The 23171-nt window shown below is 39.5% G+C and overlaps 1 protein-coding gene across 1 annotated transcript in view; it reads right to left on the bottom strand.

The window, feature by feature from the left end:
* Positions 1-3495: 3495 nt before the first annotated feature.
* Positions 3496-23171, bottom strand: part of itgav (integrin, alpha V) — an 81506-nt gene continuing 61830 nt past the window's right edge. The window contains exons 27-32 of the mRNA XM_044366219.1: positions 18534-18692; positions 15668-15799; positions 13621-13734; positions 11978-12085; positions 9506-9625; positions 3496-8703 (exon numbers count right to left, since the gene is read on the bottom strand). Coding sequence (XP_044222154.1) covers positions 8611-8703; positions 9506-9625; positions 11978-12085; positions 13621-13734; positions 15668-15799; positions 18534-18692 — 726 coding nt within the window. The 3' untranslated portion in view covers positions 3496-8610. The remainder of the gene's footprint in view (positions 8704-9505; positions 9626-11977; positions 12086-13620; positions 13735-15667; positions 15800-18533; positions 18693-23171) is intronic.

The following is a 23171-nucleotide window of genomic DNA, read 5'->3' as shown; positions in this document are numbered from 1 at the left end:
GCAATCAGGGTATAATTAAAATTTTAAATGGAGACAAATGTTCCCACAGCACCATCTGCTGGCACTGTCTGAAAAGCTGTGAAACTGAGGGATTTGACAATATATCAAGTATAAAGAAAAGAACCTCAATAAAGCCTGTTGAATAGAAAAAGCAGATAAAGAAGGAAGTGTAACAAAACATATTTTGAATCTGGTGACAAAGCTGGCAAGATATTGGCTAGATAAATTAAACAGAGACTCAACCACTGCTGTGCTACAGACCCGGTAAGGGGAAACCTAACGATATTAATAATGAAGCATTTAAAGTCTTTCATATGTATTTCCTTTTTCCAATTCATGATAATCATTTTATTAATCAGAATTGACATTATCGCTTTATGAGACATTATTATGAGACATATTATTTGTAATTACTTCTGACATCATGTTTTGGACACTGGCATATCAATTTCAAAACATTAACACTGTGAATTCCATCATTTCTTCAATTAAACCTTGTGACATTTATTAAAACAGCATCAGTTGTTCATTAACATATTCAGTTTATAGTGTTGTGTTTTGTAGGCAGCTGTCAGAACTAATAAATGGAATGTGTCATATTAGTTTGCATTATTAAATTACAGACAAGAACATCTTGTCCGAGTGCTAACTGTAACATTCCCACTGCTGCTGTTTGTCCACAAGTTTAAGCAGCAAGCCAAAATATTTTTCATATGGCTGCTTCTGTTTCCCCCAGGCCTGAGAGAAGAATGAATCCAATTTCACATTTTTGGGCAGCACATTACTATTTATACACCTTTTCCTGAACAGGGAACATGCATAATCATACAGTAGCCTGTGCAGAAGAGGAAGGACCAGAATTGGAGGATGGCTTGCTGCAGTATTTACGTCTATGTTAGGTTTACTGTGTCAGCAGGCTTTTCTCTCTCTGTGGGCCCCTCACTGTTCATGTCACGATTTGTACACAACAGCTGGCGGGAGCTCCATTCCCCACATTTTGTTTCACTGTTGGTTTATACAGCAGCATAACACTTTTGTATTGTCATTTGATATCCATATAATTTCTCCATTAATTGTTTGTCTTTTGGTGGAAGAAGTCAATACGGAAGTTGTACTGTAATGTAATTTGTACAATCTGCCTCAAATCAGATCCACCTAAAATTTGGTCAGCTGATGCTAAATACTGAAACTCATTCACTCACTCACTGAAATTCATCAAATGATGAAAACTTAAAAGTTTCAGTATTTAGCATTATCAAGGTGCTGTTTGATGCTGTTTCCATGGGGCATGCTGACTGATTGCGCCACAAAGACCTGTACACTTAAACCACTCTTGTTGTGATCATCAAAAAAACATTGTGAAATGTTTTAGTGAAAATCTTTATAAAATCAGTGTTTTTGTATGATTTTGGGCTAGATGTGATTAAAGACGACTAATCTCTGCACCATGACAGTGGAAGCCCTTTTTCTGGTGGGATGATTCCAAAACACTCTTTTTAAGGGACAAGAAGTGGGAAACAGGCAGAAGTGAAAGAAAAAGGTAATTTTCTGTATATCTTGGAACTCTTCATGGACTCAGTGTTTTTCTGTGATTCTGGGCTAGGTCTGAGAAACCACTAATTTTATCACCATGAAAGTGGGAAGCTGTTTTACTAAGGAGTACCTCTCAGAACAGTGTTTTTATAAAAGAAACAGAAATGACGTCAAAATGTTTTTGTCTGAAACTGTTCACAGAACCGTTGTTTCTGTATACCTCTGGGCTAGATCTGATCAGAAAACACTAATGTTTGTCTGTCTCACTAAGGGTTGTCTGTCTTTACTGAAACTCTTCATACAATTATTGTTTCTCTATCATTCTGGGATCGATCTGATCAGAAAACACTAATTTTTCCACCATGGAAAGGTGTTTTGCTAAGGAGAACCTCTCAGAAACTGTTTTTATAAAAGAAACAGTGGGAAAAGGACAGAAGTGAGGACAAAATGTTTTTATCTATTTATACTGATTCTTTTTATAAAGTCTGTGCTTTTCTATGATTCTGGGCTAGATCTGATGAGAAACCACTAATCTTTCCACCATGAAAGTGGAAAGGTGTTTTGTGAAGGCAATGCCCCTAAAACACTGCTTTTCCGGAAGAAACAGTGGAAAAAAGGACAAAAGTAAAGCCAAAAGGTTTTTGTCTGTCCATACTGAAACTCTATAGAATCAGTGTTTCTCTATGATTCTGGGATAGATCTGATGACAAACCACTAATTTAATCATCATGAAAGTGGAAATGAGTTTTGCTGAGGCCATGATCCTAAAACACTGCTTTTACAGAAGAAACAGTGGGAAAAGGACAGAAGTGAAGACAAATTGTTTTTTACCTGTCTTTACTGAAACTCTTCATATAATCATTATTTCTCTGTAATTATGGGCTAGGTCTGATCAGAAAACACACATTTTTCCACCATGAAAGTGGAAATGTGTTTTGCTAAGGAAAAACACCTGAAACACTGTTTTGACAGAGGAAACAGTGGGGAAAGGACAGAAATTAGGACAAAAGTTTTTTTTCTGTCTTTACTGAAACTCTTCATAGAATCATTGTTTCTCTATCATTGTGGGCTACATCTGATCAGAAAACATTAATTTTTCCACCATTAAAATGGAAAGGTGTTTTGCGCAAGAGAACCTCTAAGAGCACTGTCTTTACAGAAGAAACAGTGGAAAACGGACAGAAGTGATGACAGAAGGTTCTTCTCTGTCTTTACTGAAACTATTCATAGAATCCTTGTTTCTCTATAATTCTGGGCAAGAGTTGATCAGAAAACACTATTCTTTCTATGAACATGGAAATGTGTTTTGCTAAGGAGATGGTCCTAAGACAGTTTTTAGAGAAGGAACAGTGGGAAAAGGACAGAAGTGAAGACAAAATGTTTTTGTCTGTCTATACTGAAACTGTTCATAGAATCATTGTTTCTCTATAATCCTGGGCTACATCTGATCAGAAAACACTATTCTTTTTAACATGGAAGTGGATCCTCTGACTTTTCCTCCAGAACACCAGAAGGTCAAAGTTTTCTCTTGTTCAGTGAATAATCTCAAAATCTACTATATAAATTTACTAAATGTCAACTGTAATTTGTGTTTAGTGCTAATTAGCATATGTTAGCATGCTAACATCAAAATAAGATGATGGACGTGTTAAATATTACACTTGCCAAACATTAGCATGGTGCTACCATGCACCAACTACTCCTCCTTTGTCAAGTCTTGATTTAATTTGCTCTATTAATTGCAGAGTAGCAGTTTTAGTGGAATAATTTGTTCTAAGGCCAAATATCATACAATGTAGACCAAAATTGCTTGTATTAAGAAATGTTGTCAGTTGTTTAATGACAACTTTCTAAGCAACCTCTGAGAGTAGCATGCTGGCGTTAGTGTTTTGTTTAGCCTCTGGAGCATCCTTCTTCCTGTTTAAGTGAACTATCAAGTAAAAAACACAATACCCAAGAAAATGTGAACAAATCAATTTATTTCAGTTCAAAGGTGAAATCATCTCCTGATGAAAAAGTTATTTTTTATTTTCTAGGTGAAAGAATACATACATCAAATGAAGTCAGACAGAAAGACAGACAGTGGTATTAAATATAAAACAAAGTTAAACCCTCCCAAACACAACAAACTGACAGTAGCAGGGCTGGCTCCAAATCACTCTATTCAATCAGGTCAAAATAAGCTACAGACATTTCTAGATCTTTTGTATAATCACTCAGGAGAAATAGTTCAAATGTGGTCCTGTAAATGTAAATGTATAACTGTCATCCTGAGAATACAGTCATATCCAAGCAATTAAGAAGTGACCACAAATACTCAAATGAAATGCAATTTTTGTGAACAATTGAACTAACTGAGGTGAGAGTGAGCTGCCATCAGCCTTGCTGAACCCTGGCAGCAAGAGAAACCATGATACTAGTCTAGTTTAAACACCAATGTCCTTGGAAAAATCTTTATAAAATGTTTTAACAGTGCAGTAAGCCACTCTGTCATGACTATATCTACCTCATCAGATTTGAGACAACAGGTACTACTGACTACCATCAGTGCTCATACTGACACAATCTCACATTTGTCACCTTCACTAAATGGAGCAGACCTAAAGGAACAGTTTGACATTTTAGGAAATACCCCTATCTTCCTTCTTTGGTGTGTTAGATGAAAGAACTGATACCACTATCATGCCTGTATGGTAAATATGAAGCTACAGCTAGCAGTTGGTTAACTTGGCTTAGTATAAATACTGGAAATCGGATTCCTAACTGACTGCCTGGTAACCTCACAATGATGACAAAACTCCAGGAAATCACAGTGCCTGAACAAGTAATTCAGCACAAATCTCCCCATAAACCCATGTGCTTTTCAGTTCATGTATGGATTAAACAATAAGATATACTGTAATGTGAGAATTAGTGAGTTGCAGGTGCTGGAGTTGGATTTTCTTACATTTGAACAGAGCTAGGTTATCTGTTTTCCCTGTTTCTAGTCTGTATGCTAAGCTACGTGAGAGTGGTATAAATGTTCTCATCTAACTCTCAGCAAGAAAGTGAATTACCATATTTCCCAAAATGTCAAACTATTTATTTAACATGTTCACATTGGAAGCAACAGAAAGAGCTGTATATGTGATACATCTGATACTGTTAATAACCTTTCAGCCAAATGACTTCAAGTGTGAACATCCTATTGTTTGGGGGTCCAAAAAAGAAAACTTAAGTTAATTTTCCTCCATTAGAGACACCACAACTAAGTGTAAAAAAAAGATAGAAAATGAACTTAGTTTTCTGACCTTGTGCGTGTGAACACTGGGTTCATATCTGCTGTAATTATTGTATGTGATACCAATGTACCACCAGTAGCACTAGTGCATTCCCAACTTCTGCTGCTGAAATCAAGAGCTTGCTATCAAAATAATGATGGTAGTAGTGACATCTAGTGGCAGCAGAGGATATTTGGAGAGATGGCAAACATGAAAGCAGTGGATAAGAAACCAGTGAAAGAGAACAATGTACAGTATAATGTGCTAACCAAAGTGTTCCTGTGGAGTTATTTCATAGTGATTGTTAATTGGATTAATATATTTCCAATGCAAGCCCAATATGGGTAAATTCAAAGCAAAGTTTTTTTTTTCTTTTGTAAAAATATTCTCACACACGCACAGACTTACTAACTCACTGACTCAAAAATAAAACAGCAACTTGCTCTACTTTGCAATTTTATTTTCAGCAAAGCTGCCAGTCACAACTGAAGTCTGAGGAAAAATACTATTTAAAAAATCATGGCAAGTGGAAGGTCATGTTTGACTTTTTGCTTAGTGCTGCTCCCCCTCAGTTACTAAGCCTGTGAAGCTTTCCTTTCCAACAAGACACAGACTGTATGCTGTTTACAGAGGTGGAAGATTTAGCATCAACATTCTTACTCATTTTTAATCAATGGGTTGATTAATTGATTTGATTTCAGACAGATGCACACAAAAGCAGTTTATCATTTCCAGCCAGGAATTGATTTTGCTGAAAGGACAACTGTCGGTAGCATTTTTTAATCATCAAAATGATTAAAATGATGTTTGTTGTATAAATTGGTTGGGGGAAAAAAAACCTATCTGGTTAACTTGCTTTAAACTGATAGTGGTATCCTTTTAAATCTTGTAAAAGGGGAGCATTTGATGGCTTCATGCATGATATCCAGCTAACAGATTGAGGCTAAAATTAACAGGTCCCAGACTAAAAATCAGCATCCTCAGATCAGACTGGTATTTTGTTCAAACTTAACCCTGTTTGGCTGCTACGCTTTGCATCTTTAAAGGTATACTGTGTAGGATTTGTTGGTTGCCATTTGTAAACACAACATTAAAAGTTCGACCCTCCTCCCCATCTCAACGACACTAGCAGAGCACTCTCTCTCTGCACCCTCTCTGCTTTGCGTGTGTGTGTGTGTTTGTGTGTGTAGCTCAGCCCCACCCCTGGTCAAACAGACACAGACAGAGAGCAGAGTAGAGAGACAGAGAAGCAAAACATCCCAATCTTCACTCCATTAGCCCCCGTCAAAGTGGACAAAGTGCATGTGGTTTGCATTCATTGTGATTATTATGTAGGCTACAATGTGAAATTTCTGCAGTGGTGTTCATGATGTAGCAGTGCTGCTGCACCGCTCTTGAAAGCATTTAGGGGAAACAATGAAGCACATACAAAAACACAGTGATGTAACCCGGTCCACGTCCCGACCTCACCCTGTGAGCTGTTATTGGCTGAGGGCCAGACACCCACTGCCCAAAGATTGATGCCCAAAAATGTCCCGAACACAGCAAAATAACAAGAAAATATAGGCAGAGTCCCTGCAGATTAATGCACCACCACACTTCTACTGGGTCATAAGTGACGATTGAGAGGGATTACTTTTGTATGAGTCCATACATTGTTTTTTTAGGAAAATCCTACACAGTATGCTGTTAACATTAAAGGAGAAAAAGCTTTTAGGATGAGGACTAACTGATGTGCTTTAAAAATGTAACTGCATCTCAGGTAACATTGGCTGGGGCTGCTTGAGTGTAAACTTCCCCAAATTCGATTAAGTGTAGGACAGAGCTGCTAACATTAGCCTAAACTCTGATAGCATCCAGAACCGGCTTCCACACAGTGAGCAAATACTATACAGTAGATGTGTTAGCTGTGAATGGCTTTTTTAACCTGTAACCCCACAAACTAATGTAGTTTGCTAATGAAATGGTCTTGGCTGTGGAAATAAGATTCAGTTTCTGCTATTTAGCTGTTTAATCCATTCCTTATTATACTCTTGTATTTGTAATTTTGGAAGGCTAATAAAGGGGAAAAAACTAAACTCTTTCTTCTCTTACTACAGGCCAGCTGTGCCTAGTTATGGTTACTAACTAAGCTATGATTGGACAATCACTGTTTGGGGGAGGGGTTTCGCGAACGGTTGATTCTGCAAGGCAAATTATAATCTCATCACTTGCATTGATTTTCAAACCAAACATTATCTGAATAAAAACCAAACACTGCAAAACCCTACCTTGATTGTGTTGAAATGAGCTGGGCACACACTTAAAGAAAACACTAAAAAAAGAAACCAGCATCCCAAAGTAGCGCAGTAATGACTCTTAAGTGATGATTTTCTATTAAACTAAATCATCTGAGAAGTTCAAACCTTCCACCCCCACACACAGCAGGAAGGGAAAATATATAAGGGTAAATATATTACTGTAACACTTCTTATACCATAGCAAACTAAACCATCTTTATCAAAAAATAGAGACCCGAATGCAGCTGATCAGCCATTTCCCATTCCACTTATTACTGACTGTTCAATGTTCAAATTTCATATTGCTGCATCATTGCTGTCTGTCTCGTAGATGATCACATATGATCAAATATGGAAATCGACAACACAATTCATCTCATCACTCCAACATGGCCATCCTTTCACCAGGATGAAGACTTGAAGGCCATCATGTACCCACAATTCTCTGGTTCATTATCTCATTTGTATTTATGACTATTTTATCCACCTTGCCACTCAACTTAGCCAGGATGGTAGTTTGTTTTTTGTTTTCATGGTATATTTTTTATTATTTAAACTTTCATTTGCAAAATCATTTCATCCATGTTCTGCTTTTTCTTGTTTTGTTAATACTGTGTGAGTCCAGATCAATGTCCTTTCTAAACCCAAGGGGGCCCACTTAAGGAGTTTCACAATTCACTGTTCTTTATAAATTCTTTTAGAAGACAGTGTTGCTGATTCAGGGCAGACTAGTAATGACAGAAGTTGAAAAATGACTTGAATGTATCAGCAGTTCTGGACGTACAAGGCAACAAGCACCCACAGCTCATTAATCATTTTAAGTTTAAACAAAAAAAAGTGCAAATTTAATATCAGGCCAAGCTCTACCAGCACTCATGCAGACAAAAGCCTCTTATGTCATACACTATTAACAAAAAGATTTTCAATGTTTTGACCCATGAAGTATTGATGGTCACTGTGGTAGAGGAACAGTTTGACATTTTGGGACCTATTCTTGCTGAGAATTAGATGACAAGATTGATACCACTCTCATGTATGAATGCTAAATATGAAATTACATGCTAATGCATGAGCTTTAAAAGTTCCGGTAGGTGGAATCTGTTACTTTTGGGTAGAGCCAGGTTAGCTATTTCCAGTCTTTATGCTAATCTAAGCTAACAGGCTGCTGGCTGTAGATTAATATTTAACACATAGTAATGCAAGTGGTATCAATCCTCTCATCTAACTCTTAGCAAGAAAGCAAAAAATGCATTTCCCAAAATGTGGAACTATTGCCTAAACTTAAGACTTGAGTAAGCATTAAAAAGAATACTTGAGCTATGATGATTTGTTCTGACCAGTGAGCTTCTCTTTTGGCACAAACACAACTTGGCAGGTAAAAACAAAATCATTATTAAAAATTTTACCAGTACCATTATCTGCCATTCAACAGTGAATACAGTGAAATTCTCTCAAATCCATCCTCAACGGCCATTTTACCCTGAATTTTCCTTTCTATTCTCTACAACAGACCAGATCAGTTCCTCAGAGTTTGACCTCTAGGCATCAGTGTTGCCGTTCTCCTCTGGCTGAAGCTGCTCCTTCTCAGTGCAGTCTTCTTGTGGGGGGCGGACCCGTTTAAAGAAACCCAACTGAAAGAGAAGAGAAGAAGGGAGGGAATGATAATTACTATTACATTTAGTGCTGGAGCTGATGCAGTTAGCCTGACCAACCTGTAAACATTTTAAAGGATACTCCAGCAATTTCATGTTTCACATCCATAAAGTTTGGGGAATGGTGAGACACCAGTCATCAACAGTAAATACTTAGAACAACAGGATGGCTGTTTTAAATGTAGACTTTGTTTTTTAATTCGTCGGCTCTAATTTTCCTAATCTTCATGGTCTTGAGTTGTGGTTAAAAGATGGAGTTTAAAGGACTGGTGCGTAGGAATTAAGGGCACCTAGCGGTGAGTTTGCAGATTGCAACCAACTAATTACCCTTCGCTCTCCACCTCCCCTCCAAGTGTGTAGGAGAGCCTACGGTGGCCACGAAACTAAAAACGAAAAACACAAAAGGCCCTCCTCTAGAGCCAGTTTTTGGTTTGTCTGTTCTGGGCTACTGTCAAAACATGGCGGTGCAACATGGCGTCCTCCGTGGAAGAGGACCTGCTCCCTTTGTAGATATAAAGAGCTCATTCTAAGGTAACAAAAATGGAACAATTCTTATTTTCACACTAATTATACACTAATTAAGACATATTCATGAATATTATATAACGTTTCTGTCAGGTCCGTTCTGCTAGATGCCACTAAATTCTATACACTGTAACTTTAAAAGAAAGAAATGAAAAACAACCTTAAAAACTTCAGTTTAACAAACAGTAACACCAAGATGGAAACTGTAAATCTGTGTAAATCTCATTCTTCTCAGGTGTCAGTGTTTGTTCCTCACCTTATACATGATGAAGATGAGCAGTGCCAGCAGCAGCAGTCCTGCCAGTACAGCCAGAGCCACCACCCAGCCTGGTACTGGCTGGGGAATCTCTACCACCCACATCACTGATACACTCACCTGCAACACAAAAACACTTTTTACCCAGAGTGACTTGCAATAACAGAAGTTAATAAGTCCTTATATCATTTTCATGAAAAAACAACATGCTATACATTTATCATGCAACTTTTTATGAATGATCTTTAAATAACCAACTGGACTTCTGGCTAAACAAGCAGTTTCAAAGAAGAGCAGGATTAGAGCCAAAAATAATCAGTTATTAAAATGGGGGCAGAGTTAAGTATCACCAGGAAAAGACTAGCAACGAAGGCAGGCTTCATATTATGAAGCCTGTCACTGTTATGTAAGTCTTGCATGCTAGCTCTAGTCAGTCACAATGGTTATTTGAGGTTCTTTCCATTTTCTCTGTACTCGACTGTTATGGACAGAATTTCATTCAATAAAGAGCTACTGAAGAGGGAAAAGCTTGCCTAGCTAGTTAGCAGACTCCCTAGCTCTGTTGGAACAGTTACTGAAGAGGGGGGGGAAAAAGCTCTGCAAACTCAATAGTTTGGTTGCTCATGGGACAATAGGTTCAGACAATTTACTTAATAGACATAGTTGTACCAATAACTCCCAACTCTTAATGTTTGCAAACCAATCCTCTGTTGTGAAGCATGTAATACTCCCACAAAGGAAGGTAAATAATGTCACAACACAACAACGACAACAGATTCCACCATTTTGGATTATCCAGCTCTCCGTTCTCTCAAAGGTCGGTTCTGTCAGCACAGCTACACAGTATATATGTTATGTAATAACTTATATGCTGTGAAAAATGCGTGTAAAATCCATGGTTGACACTCAATATCTTGTAGTGGCAACATGTGGTTTGTCCAAGTGGTGTTGCTGTCTAGCTGTCCAAGATGGCCGATCAGCTTGCGCATGCACAACTCAAATCAATGGTTGATCCTGTAGTGAATCCTGTAGTGACACAGCTTGGGCACGGTGTGATGTTGTAGGTTAAAGTTCAAAATTGTAGGGCTGTAGTCAACCAAAAAAATAAAGTCAACTGAAATTGTACGTAATTTTCAACTAATCGATTAGTCGTGGGGGCAGGGGGATTAAAAATTGTTGGATGGTACAGGACAGAGTGAACTCAGCAGCCACACATTTCTCCGCTCTCAATTTCTCTGTTTAGCATCTTCAGGTTAGGCTAACCTATTGTTGCTAAATTTGGAGCTAACCCCCTTCACTTTTCCAGCAGTTGGGGAAACAACAGACGTGACTTTTCTTGGTCTTGAGAAGCTGCAGCATTTATTAACTGTTACACTGTAGTCTGTACTGTACATTTACTGCCGGACTGACAACTTACTGCTAACCTTTTCCTCTGCTCCGCTCACATTCACCATCACTTTTCTGCCGCTTGCTCTTTCCCACCTGCTTTGCAGACATATCACGCAATGCCATATTCCTTAACAGAGTTACACAACCAATAGTTTCCCAGGCAACAACACAGAGATGAACTCAGGTATCGGAACAGCGCTGTGCAGCGAATGGATATTTGGTGTTATTTTTGGCAACAAAAAAATTTTTTTGGCCTGGCGGGCGTTCTCGTTGTTATAATTATAGGAGAAACACTGATTCGGTAAACGTTCCGTACATTCAGTAAACGCTGAGTACAGTTAGACATAGCAGTCTCCATTAGGTGGGCAAGTTCAAAGTTGTGAAAACAACAGCGGTGTCTGAATACACAAACCACCCCCCCTTTGTTAGTCTGTCCCTCCCGCCGCAGGAAATAATGGATTAATCCTGGAAGGCTATTGATGTAGCACTTTTCTCCTTTTGTAAGTAACACTGCGATTATTCGACCAATGAGACTTTGGGAGCATATCGACCAACTAATCGACCAGGAGACTACAGCCTTACAAAATTGAACAGTGAAGTTGCATTGAGTTCAAAGCTGAAGTCAATGCAAGAATTTACTTCGCCCTTGTGAGCAAATCCACTGATTGCAGCAATTTCGCTGAAATTAATTGATGTTGGCATGAAATTTTGCAGTTTGAATGCTGGTGTGACCGGGCTTTTATCATTCTGTGGCACCGCCCACTAAGGTTTAATTTAACCAATGAAATCTCTCCTGGCTCCAGAGTAGTGTGGCTTCATAAAATGTTTCTATAAATTAAACTCCAAACACTAATGAGCTTCATTTCACACACCATCAATATTAGAACCAACTTATGTTAGGATGGCGAATCATAGCCACTCTGACACAAAATCAAAAACGATTAAGAGACATATTGTAGACAGATATAATTTGGCTGTAGAAAGGCACATCGCACTCAGACAATACTGGAATTGTGCTTTTTCTACTGCATGCCGATGACTCATATTTGCATTTGTGTGCGTGTGTGTGTATGTGTGTCTTACAGTAGTGCTATTGGATGGCAGCTCCGACTTCAGGTTCTTGTACGGCATCTCTATGACGCTGAAGGAGGCCGTAGATCGAACGACATATGAACGATTCTGATTCTCAGCCTGAAAAGAAAAAAGCAGTCACTCATCTATCATTCAGCCACATTAGGCTCCATGATACAGATCCACCCAATGAGGGCAAATCATGTCCAAAAATATCCAAACAGGCCTAGAAACTAAAGAGCGTTCCATGAAAAGACAGTAGCCACTGTAAATGTAGTTTCTACCAAATATGTTAATGGGGATGATTTAACAAGACAGTGATGGTTAGCAGTTGCTGTGGTTAGCAGAGCGGACATGAATCAGAACATTAAAGTAACCAGATTGATTTGGACAGTTGATCGGAGCAGTTATGTTTATGGTGAGTATGTTGTTTGACAAAGGCTTTTATATACAGTAGATCTACTACATATGGGATGACAGAATAACATCTATAACCGATGTTGTACACATTCATGAAACTTATAGGAATGCTCACTGCTTGATTTTAGGTTGAATGTGCTGAAGAGTGATATCCGAAGAAGCTAAATCAATCACTTTATTTTCTTTCCAACAGTGATGTCGAGTGGGGTGGCTGTGGCTCAGGAGGTAGAGCAGGTCATCCACTAATCGGAGGATCGGCGGTTCGATTCCTGGCTCGTCCACTCCGCATGTCGATGTGTCCTTGGGCAAGATACTTAACCCCAAATTGCTCCTGATGGCTGTGCCATCAGTGTGTGAATGTGTGTGAATGATTAGATTTTCTCTGATAGGCAGATTGGGACCTTGCATGGTAGCCCCTGTACCCAATGTGTGAATGTGGTTTGTATTGTAATGATGTGACATTTACCATGATGTCACAGGGTCCTGGAGTACAACTGTACATCACTGCAGCAAGGTGACAAGTTAAAGCACTGGATGTCAGCAAAAACACAATTTTCCTCTCTATTTTAGTCACTCTTTTAATTGATTTCCACAGCCCTGACTGCTGACTTAACATTAACCGTTGTTTCCATACTGAACGATTCCAAGTAGGCCTGATTCTTTTCACTACTGATTAATCTGCAGATTATTTCCTCGATTAGTTGATTAGTCATTTGGTGTGCTAAAAGTTTTTTTCAAACAGTTCAAACGCCAAAGATATTCAGTTTACAGTAATGTAAGACAAAGACTTAATTTTCTGTTGATTGTCTTATTGATGAATTGACTCATTGTGCGGCTCCAATTCCAAATATGAAACATTTCTTTGTGTTGTTTACAACATTTACTCTTTATGATGAATGTATTTTTAATATATAGCATTATTTTCAGAGTTAATACACCACAGTACTTTAAAATGTATTCAGCATCCTGTTAAAAACAATCTTAACTGGTAGGATTGATCATTATCAGGAAACAGGGAACAGATCCAAAGTCTGTTGTGCAAATGAACTATTTGAAGCAAATTTTAAAACCCAACAGCATGAGATAGTCAATGTGCGAAGTACATGTGTGAAGACTTCTTTACTTTGAACATCAATTTGATTGTTTTTTCATAATTTAGCTTCATCATGATACAGGTATATATTGACAGTTGAAGAATAAAGTTGTGATTCTGAATTCAAAAATAATGTATTTACCCTGAGGAAGTTGTTAACAGCCAATCTGGAGTAGATGAAGAGGATGGCATTCTTCCTTCTCTCCAGACGACCAACCTGACATTTCAGCCGCAGACACTCTGCCGTGGTGCAGTCCTACACACAGAGACACACACACCATTATTCATATAGAAAATAGTCAGTAGCATAGAGTTGCCTTACAGAGTGCGAATTTCCACTTAATTAACAATAGTCAGTTGTAATTAAATAACTGCAAATTTCATTTCCTGTCATCTCTCAACTGTTGCCTTTATTGGAAAAAAGTGCAGCAAAATTAGTAAGAAGCTCAGCCATTGTGATTGACTAGTATAAGTAGTGATTAACCATGATGATTAATTTGGCTGTCATTTTCTGGTGCGACCTGGCCTTTAGTCAGTCCCTTCTCATCAAAGTCAAAAAACTGACGATATGGTGAATTTTAGTACTTGCTGTTTTTATAACAGTACATATGCATACAGACCTGCTGCTTGAAAATATGTGAACCCTAAAGAGACAGTCAGTATTTTTATAAAAAATATGAAAAAAATGTAAATGTTACTCTATACCCCAATTCATAATACTGACATTCTAAATAACGGAAAACAGAAAAATGACATATTGTCATTGTTTATTTGATAAAAGTGGTTGCTCACAAAACCTCAGATTTCATGGGTGTAAAAATATGTGTATCCTTTCAGTTAATGTGGTATTGCCCCTCCTTTCACTGCAATAACCTCAACCAAAGGGTTTTTTTTTAGGGACTAATCAGTCTCTCACATCTGCTTTAGGGGATTTTTGCCAACTCTTCCTTGCAGAACGCAGCCAGTCGAGTGAGGCTGAATGGACGTCTGGCATGAAATGCCTGCTTCAGGTCCCGCTACAGCATTTCAATTGGATTGAGGTCTGGACTTTGACAGGGCCACTCCTGACATACTAATCTTCTTCTTCAGCCATTCCTTGGTCGTTTTGCTGGAATGCTTTGGATCATTATCATGTTGCATGATCGATTTTTGACCAAGCTTTAACTTTAAAACAGACGACTTGAAGTTATGTTCCAGGATTTTACAATATTAATCAGAATTCATGATTCTCTGGACTATGTGGAGTTGTCCAGCTCCTGTGGACGAAAAGCAGGGCCAGATCTTAACGTTCCCATTGGCATGCTTCACTGTTGGGTTGTTTAGGTGGTATGCAGTTATGACTTTTCACCAAACATGGTGGTTTTGGTTGTGACCAAAGAGTTCAATTTTGGACTCATCTGACCACAGAATGGACATCCAGATAGCGTCAGGTTTCTCCAAGTGCTCTCTGGCAAAGTTGAGACGGGCAGCTTTGTTCGTTTTTTGAGAGCTGAGGCTTCTTCCAGGCAACCCTCCAATGCAAGTCATGTTGACTGAGTTTTCTTCTTATTGTGGAAGCATGCACATGGATCCTAGATACTGCAAAAGAGGTCTGGGTCAGCTTTTACCTGAATTATCATTTTTCTTGCGGCTCTTGCAGATATTTTAGGTCGTCCACTTTTAGGCAAAGTTGCAGTCATTTTCAGTGCTCTCCATTTGTAGATGGTCTGCGTCATGGCAGACTATGAGATGTAAATTCATCTCACGGTCTACTAGATGAATTTACAGCATTTCCTAGACAAATGTGATGTCACTACCCTCTTCCTGAGTTCCTCTGAGATTTCTTTTCATCTTGGCATGATTGACCTGTAAGGGTTCACTTTGGTAATACTAAACTGACCTGGTTTGATCTCTATTTCAGTATATGGGACCAATAAACATACACCTGTCATTTCATATAACAAATACTGGTTCTGATTAAATAAAGAAATAACGCTAAAACAATAGAAAACTCCATATTGCTCAAGAGGTTCACATACTTTGAAACAGCCTGTACACCTACAGTGTTGATACTTTTGAAAATAATATAATTCTAGATCAAGTTTCTAATAATAAATACATCCTACAATAAATACACACAGCAGCTACTGAGAATGAAATGTCACATATGAATTAAACCTCCAGGTTTGTGTGTGTGTGTGTATGTATACCAGAGTTTGCAGGTCGTTCTGTGTCTCTCTTGACTCCAGGTCTCTCTTGCGGACATGGTTTCGGTTTCTTCCCTCAGTCTCTCTCTCTCTGGGTGGCACACTGCTGGTGTTCTTTGCTGAGGACAGTGGATTCTGACACACACACACACACACACACACACACACGCGCACGCGCACGCGCACGCGCACACGCACACGCACACGCACACGCACACGCACACGCACACGCACACACACACACACACACACACACACACACACACACACACACACACACACAGTTTACTATGCAATTGGTGCTGAGAATGGGACTGTGTAAAATTATATAGGTTGAAGGATTTCCAGTCATATTAAAATTATTACTCTAAAAGGCACATTATGCAGGATTTGTTGTTTGGTGTTTGTAAACACACAGCATTCAAAGTTGGCCCCAGCTCACCGGCTCACCCAGCGAGCGAGCAAGCGACACAGAGAGAGATTAACGGTGGTTGAATGAGCTAGAGATTGAATGAAGAAAGCAAGTGGCGCTGGCAAGAACAAAGCTGTGAATCAGGTAAATAAAACGTTACTTTCTGATTGTTTCACAGCAGTTATGTTTTAAAGCACAAATACACACGCCCACACCTCGGCACACCACGGCACAACCTTGTGGGAAGGTGCTGCATTACCAGATTTGGTGTGAATGCACAGCTTCATCCTGTCCACTGTGGCCGCTCTGCTCTGCATGTGTGTGTGTCAGTCAAACAGACACACTGACAGCAGAGGAGCAGCACACAGCAGCACGCTGCATACAGCAGAGGAGAGACGGAAGCACATAAAAACACAGTGATGTAACCTGGTCACTATGCTACGAGTTCCGACCACACACCCTGTGCACTCTTATTGGCTGGGGCCTACACACCCACTACCCAAGGAATGATGCCCAGAAATGTCCTGAACTAAAATAATAAGGTAGTTAGAAAGTACAGGCAGGGGGTAGGGTCCCTGCAGATAAATACACTGTCACATATTTCATAAGTCGTAAGTGATGATTGAGAGGGATTGTTTTTTAGGAAAATCCTACATAGTGTGCCTTTAAGTTTGATTTAAAGGGGACCTGTTATGCTTTTCCTTATTTGCAGTCATATATATATATATATATATATATATATATATATATATATATATATATATATATATATATATACACATATATAATGTTACAATGATATTAAACGTGGCTTAAGTGTCAAATAATGAGGTATATGTGTATAGAAGTAATCCCTGTGAGCAAAAAGCACCGGCTTCAAACTGCTTCCACGTACAGCACGCATGTTGTTCACTGCTCCACTCCGCTAACATTATGGCATTTTTACATTGTTATGGGGTTAGTCACACTAAGCCATGACTGGCGCACTGTGACTGTTTTTCCATTACACAGCAGGGCAAAGTAACTGAGCAGTTTATCTGTTGTTATCAGTTTATCTGGTCATCTGCAGCGCAGCTCTTCATCAAACATCATCATCACTGTGACTGTATCTACTTGTTCTCTTCCTCTATTCCTGCATTATTTTTGACTGATCCGCTCAACAAATGGCTCCAAATATCTCTAAATCTTGTTGTATAGAACTGTTTTTATTAAAGAATAGCACCACTAACAAAGCTCTGCTAATTCAGTGGTGAACACATTTCATTTCCTATCGATTCTTCAAAATAAAAACCTCCTGTTATTTAGTCATTTAAGAGCTTTTAATATGAAGCAGTAAAGCATGAAATATTGTGTTTTCATTGGCAGTAACTTAAATGATACCAATAAGTGCTGCCCCTAGCTAGGCGTCCTGAAGCTGGATAATCAGAACTGAGTGGGCTCATCGGGAGGGGGGTCTTAAAGAGACAGGAGCTAAGACTCACTGTTAGAAACAGAGGCTGAACTAAGGGTCAGTAGGTAAAAGGATCAGTGTAAGATAAATAAGGAGTGTAAGATAAATGTGGAGTGTAAGATAAATAAGGAGTTTTTTGAACATGAAGCATGCAAAGCTACTCTAGTGGAGCCTCAGAATAATAATATAGAGCTGGAAATGAGCATAATAGGTCCTCTTTAAAACACAGAAATGTGGATAATCATAAAATTGCGTTTTTTCAAATTATTCTTCAGCGTATGTATTAGAACAGTAGAACAACGATTCCCCTTAAAATTACGCTATCTTTGAGGTGCCAGCCAAACAGAATCACCTGATTCGTCAGAGAGGTTACAGGGTGTGTATGGCCGTGTCTACAGGGCTAACCTGCTGTTATTACTGCCTGATAATTCCCCTGGACTGTCATCGTGTTTGACTCCATTATGTATAACAAGTACAAGCCTATAATTAATACTATTTGAATTACTGACAAATCCAGAGATATGGGCTGCACGCCGCTCTGCACTCTCATATAGTGATGGAGCCTCCATCCTACATGTCTTTTGCATTAAGATAGTTAAACTGCCAGCAGTTTTTGTTTACGTAGTTTGTGCTCCACTTCATTCACAGTTATTCTAAAAATATTTTGCCACAAAGCTTACTGGCCAACTGCCATTTTAGCTTGACAAATAACTGTGAGAAACTGCAACAGCTTAAAAATTGATCCAGTCCTATTACCATAAAATCAGCTTGTTATGGTCAGAGTGTAAATATGACAATTGCCTGGCAGCATTACTGAGGTTTAGAGAATCATCTTCAGCATGTAAACACACAGACACACATGGATACACAAGCAAAGGTGATAAAAACTTCAAGTTCCCACAGATGTTTTCCCTGGACACAGAAGCAAATTCTGACAAAAATTCCCAGAAATTACCTGGACATGTATGTGCATTCTATTGTGTGTGCTTGCTTTTGTGTATTCTCACCGAGACGTTGAGCGGGTTGATCTCCATGTCGGTGGTGCAGTTGATGGGTCCCTCAGTCTCGTAGCTGGTGATGTAGAGCAGAGAGCCATTCTTGAACTGGTATGGCCATTCCACCTCCAGGGCTGCCTTACTGAAGGTACTGGGCCCACTGTTTAGGAGCTGAGAGGAGGCAAAAATGCCAGGATTTTAAATTATTGCTTCAAAGAACAATGTGCTCAGCCAATACTGCAGAGCTGAAACCATCAGTCCATGAATCGGATATTCGCTACACTGAAAATTAATGTGAAACTTTTTTCATAATTTATCGATTTGATGATATTGATCATTAGAGCAATTTTTTAGAAACAGAAATGGCAAATTAGCATCTTAAACATGAATATTCTATTTATCTTGGTCTTCTATGATAGTAAATTAAATAAACTTAGCACAAAAAGTAAGGAAATTTGTGTTTGGTAGATTATTTCTTTGTTGTAACAATGCTTCCTGGTAATCTTATGGTAAATCTTATGCTGTTAGAAAGCCTGTTTATTTCCTTTTTAAATGATGTCACATTTGTAAAGAACATGCATTTGAGTACGTGGGTTGCGCCCATGAAAAATTTGCCAAATCTTCTCTGCCAATGCCAAACAGCTTATTTTGCCTGTGAGCATGAGCCCTGCTACAGTGGTCAGTAGGTGTCTGCTTAGAGAATCGGCATGCCACGTTTGTACCATCTCCAAAGTGAAGGCCAAGTTCCATATAACGGGGGATGTCAGAGACAGGCTGCGAAGTGAGCGTCCCAAGAAGACAACACCCTAAGAACACCGTTTCCTCACCCTGTCAGGACTTAGGTACCGTAGGCTGTCTTCTACAGATTTGAAGTCAAGGTTTGCAGTACGATATGGCCGACGGCTCACTGCCCAGACAATCCGGAACAGACTGCACACAGCCAATCTCCAGTCTAGGGCTGCAAGGAGGCCTATCATGCCTGCCCTTCAGCATAAGGCCTGTTTGCACTGGTGTCAGAAACAAATGCAATGGAACCTGAACATGTGGAGGAACGTTATGCTCAGCGATGAGTCCAGATTCTGCCTATGGCAGTTGGATCATAGGGTCAAAGTGTGGAGAAGATGCGGAGAATGCTATGCTGATTGCTGCACCGACAGAGTAACATCTTTTGGTGGAGGCAGTGTGATGGTGTGGGGCAGCATCTCCCTCGCTGGAAAAACGAAACTTGTCATCATAGGAGGCGATCTCAATGCAGAGATATCGAGATGAGATTCTGCAACCAGTGGCAATCCCATATCTCCACAGTCTGGGACTGAACTCTATCCTCCAAGATGACAACGCTCGCCCCCAGAGCGGGGTTTATCAGAGACTACCTCCAGAATTTGGGAGTGGAGCGGATGGAATGGCCTGCCAGCAGTCCTGACCTCAACCCCATTGAACACTTGTGGGATCAGCTTTGGCGTGCTGTTCGTGCCAGAGTGACCAACACAACCACCTTGGCTGACTTGCGACAACTGCTGAATGCCATCCTACAGCAGTGTGTGACCAGGCTGGTGACCAGCATGAGGAGGAGGTGCCAGGCTGTTGTGGCTGTGTATGGTTCTTCCACACGCTACTGAGGCTCCTGTTTGTTAATGAATACATTTTTAAATGGCCAATATGTCTTGTTTCTTCAAACTTCATTCATCCAATCCACCAAACACCAAACACGAGTCAATGACAGAATAAGCTGTTTGGCATTGGCAGAGAAGATTTTCATGGACGCAACCCACATACTCAGCTCTGCTGCTCATCCCACAAATGCATGTTCCTTACAAATGTGGCACCATTTAAAAGGGAAATAAACAGGCTTTCCAACAGTATAAGATTTATTGCCAAGAAGCATTGTTACGACAAAGAAATAATCTACCAAACACAAATTTCCTTACTTTTTGTGCTAAGTGTATTTGTGAGTTTTGGATTGCTGGTTAGACAAAACAAGACATTTGAAGATGTTATCCTGGGCTCTGGAAACTTCTGATGAGCGTTTTTCATGCTTTGCTGACGTTTTACAGACTAAACAATTAGCAAATAATGATCAATCAAGAACATAATGTTTAATTGCAACCCTACAAATACTGCTTTCTCATTGGTCTATTAAGACCCTTTCAGATATTATGTACATGTGATTGCATGTCTGATTAATCATCTGCTTCACTTTCACATGAGTGTCAAGGTTGCAATCTAATGAAGCCTGACCTTGAACATTTCTAGAACACTTTAAACATGGAACAGGTCAAACTGAATGCTATGAGATTAATGTAAAGATCACAGCAGCACAAGCATATCAAATATGCATCTTGTTTTGGCTTCAGAGGTCACTGTAATAAATGAATCACTCATCTCTTGCACAAAGGACATAAAATCTGTTTAATGAACCACAAGACACTCTGAACAAGCATTTTTTGGCTCTTCAGTAGAAGCTTGTATGATGAAAAATATTAAAAACAGGCTAAAAAAAAATTCATCACTGATGCAGTCTGCTAAACATCTGAGAACACTCTACCTCCTTCATATGTTATTTTCCAACTCAGTTGTTCTCCCTCAGTGACACCTCTTCCTCTCACACACACCAGCTGGCAAATATCACCTAGCATTGTGGTTCCTTCCATAAATGTCTAAATAAAGCTGTAACCAACACTGATGTAAAAGACACCTACCTGAATGGCAAAAATCTGTCACTAACATAATTAATGTATTCCATGTGTGAAAAGGGCTTTATTTCTTCCTCTTTGCAAAACACTTAAGGTTTCACAGATTGGCTAAAAAAGGCTTGACAGCGGCTGTACTAAGGAGTGCCATCACTCATTTGGAGGGAAATAATTTGAAAGAGAACCAGATTGGAAGCCTTTGAAAGGATGCAACTCAAACACCTGGTACAACCTGGACTCATTCTTAAAGTACAACAACTTTAAGAATGAGTCATTATTCTAGAACATGCGCTTCAACAAGCAGCAACAAAGTCTGGTAGCTCTCAATTTTTACTAAATTTTACTTATTTTTGTTGTCAACTCTCTGCCCAACAAAAGTGATGAGCTGGAGATACTGGTGAAGAAACAAAGTATACCATGAGTGCAGCCTCATGTGTTTTACTGAAACCTGGTTGAATCAAAACATCTCCTGACTCCTGTGTGGAACTACCTGGCTTCACTCTCATACAGAAGGACAGAGACACTAATAGTGGAAAGAAGAAAGGAGGAGGACTGGCTTTATTTGTGAATCAGAGATGGTGTAATCCTTTGCATATTACTGTCAAGGAGAAGATGTGCTGTCCAGATATTGAATTATTGGCAGTTGGTATGAGACCATACTATGTACCAAGAGAATTCAGTCATATCATAAAACTTGTGTACATTCCTCCCAAGGCAACTGCTGAAGTTCCATGTGAAGTTCTCCATGAAACTGTTGCCAGGATATAGACTAAACATCCTGAGGCACTTGTATTAATATCTGGAGATTTCAACCATGTGAAACTGTCTTCCCACCTGACTGGATTTACAGTTTGTTAATTGTCCTACATTGGACATTGAAGTGGTGCACACCTACAAATATCTAGGGGTCCTTGTGAATGACAAGCTGGACTGGTCCCCTAACACCGACACCCTCTACAGGAAGGGGGCAGAGCCACCTGTTCTTCCTGCGGACACTGAGGTCCTTTGATGACTGTGTGGAAATGATGACCATGTTCTACCACACGGTGGTGGCCAGTGCACTTTTTTTTGCTGCAGTGTGCTGGGGAGGCAGCCTTACAGACAAAAACACCAAGCGATTAGACAAGGTGGTCAAAAAAGTGGGCTCAGTGCTGGGCAGGAGATTGGACCCGCTAAGATCTGTGGTGGAGAGACACACACTGAACAAACTGAAAGCTATAATGGACAATAGAAGACACCCTCTCCACTGCCTCCTGGAGCAGCAGAGGAATAGCTGCAGCAGTTGGCTCCTCTCACTGTGCTGCAGAATGGAGCGATTCAGGAGATCCTTCGTCCCCACAGCAACAAGACTGTTCAATGCCTCCTGAATTGACTGGATAGTTTTGTTTTTTTTTGTTTTTATATTTTGATGAGCTCTTGACAATTTGAATTTCCGTCCTGGAATCAATAAAGTAATATCTATCTATCCATCTATCTATCTATCTATCTATATTTTCTCCTCAGCGTGCTCTGCTTAAGGGGTTCTCAACCTTTTCTAACTTAAGGCCCAAGTTCTTTCTGAAGACATCCTTCCCAAATAAATGAAAAAAAACAAAACAAAACCAAAACATGACAAAAAAACTGGGCTGTAAATATGTGTTATGCCACTGTCGGCTGTAATGACCAAAATAAATATTCTGCTTACCCTCAGTGAGACACTTGGGCTTGCCTCTGGGAAATAATGATATAAAGTTGTGGTGGGATGGGTGAGAGGGTGACATGCAGAGTAGCATTCCAAATTGCTTTCAGTTTGTTCCTTGACTTTGATTTTGTGACAGTCACAATGGAAAACCATGACTCACATAAATAGGTAGTGGTGAAAGGTCACAGAAATTTGATTGCCTGTTTTGACAGAGAGGAATACTGACTGGCAGCCAGTATCCAGAATGAAGCAAGGTCAACTTGTGTTAGCTGAGGCTTC

The sequence above is a fragment of the Thunnus albacares genome, chromosome 11, assembly GCF_914725855.1.
Source record: "Thunnus albacares chromosome 11, fThuAlb1.1, whole genome shotgun sequence".
Classification (NCBI taxonomy): domain Eukaryota; kingdom Metazoa; phylum Chordata; class Actinopteri; order Scombriformes; family Scombridae; genus Thunnus; species Thunnus albacares.
This window is presented reverse-complemented; position numbering and strand designations above follow the sequence as displayed.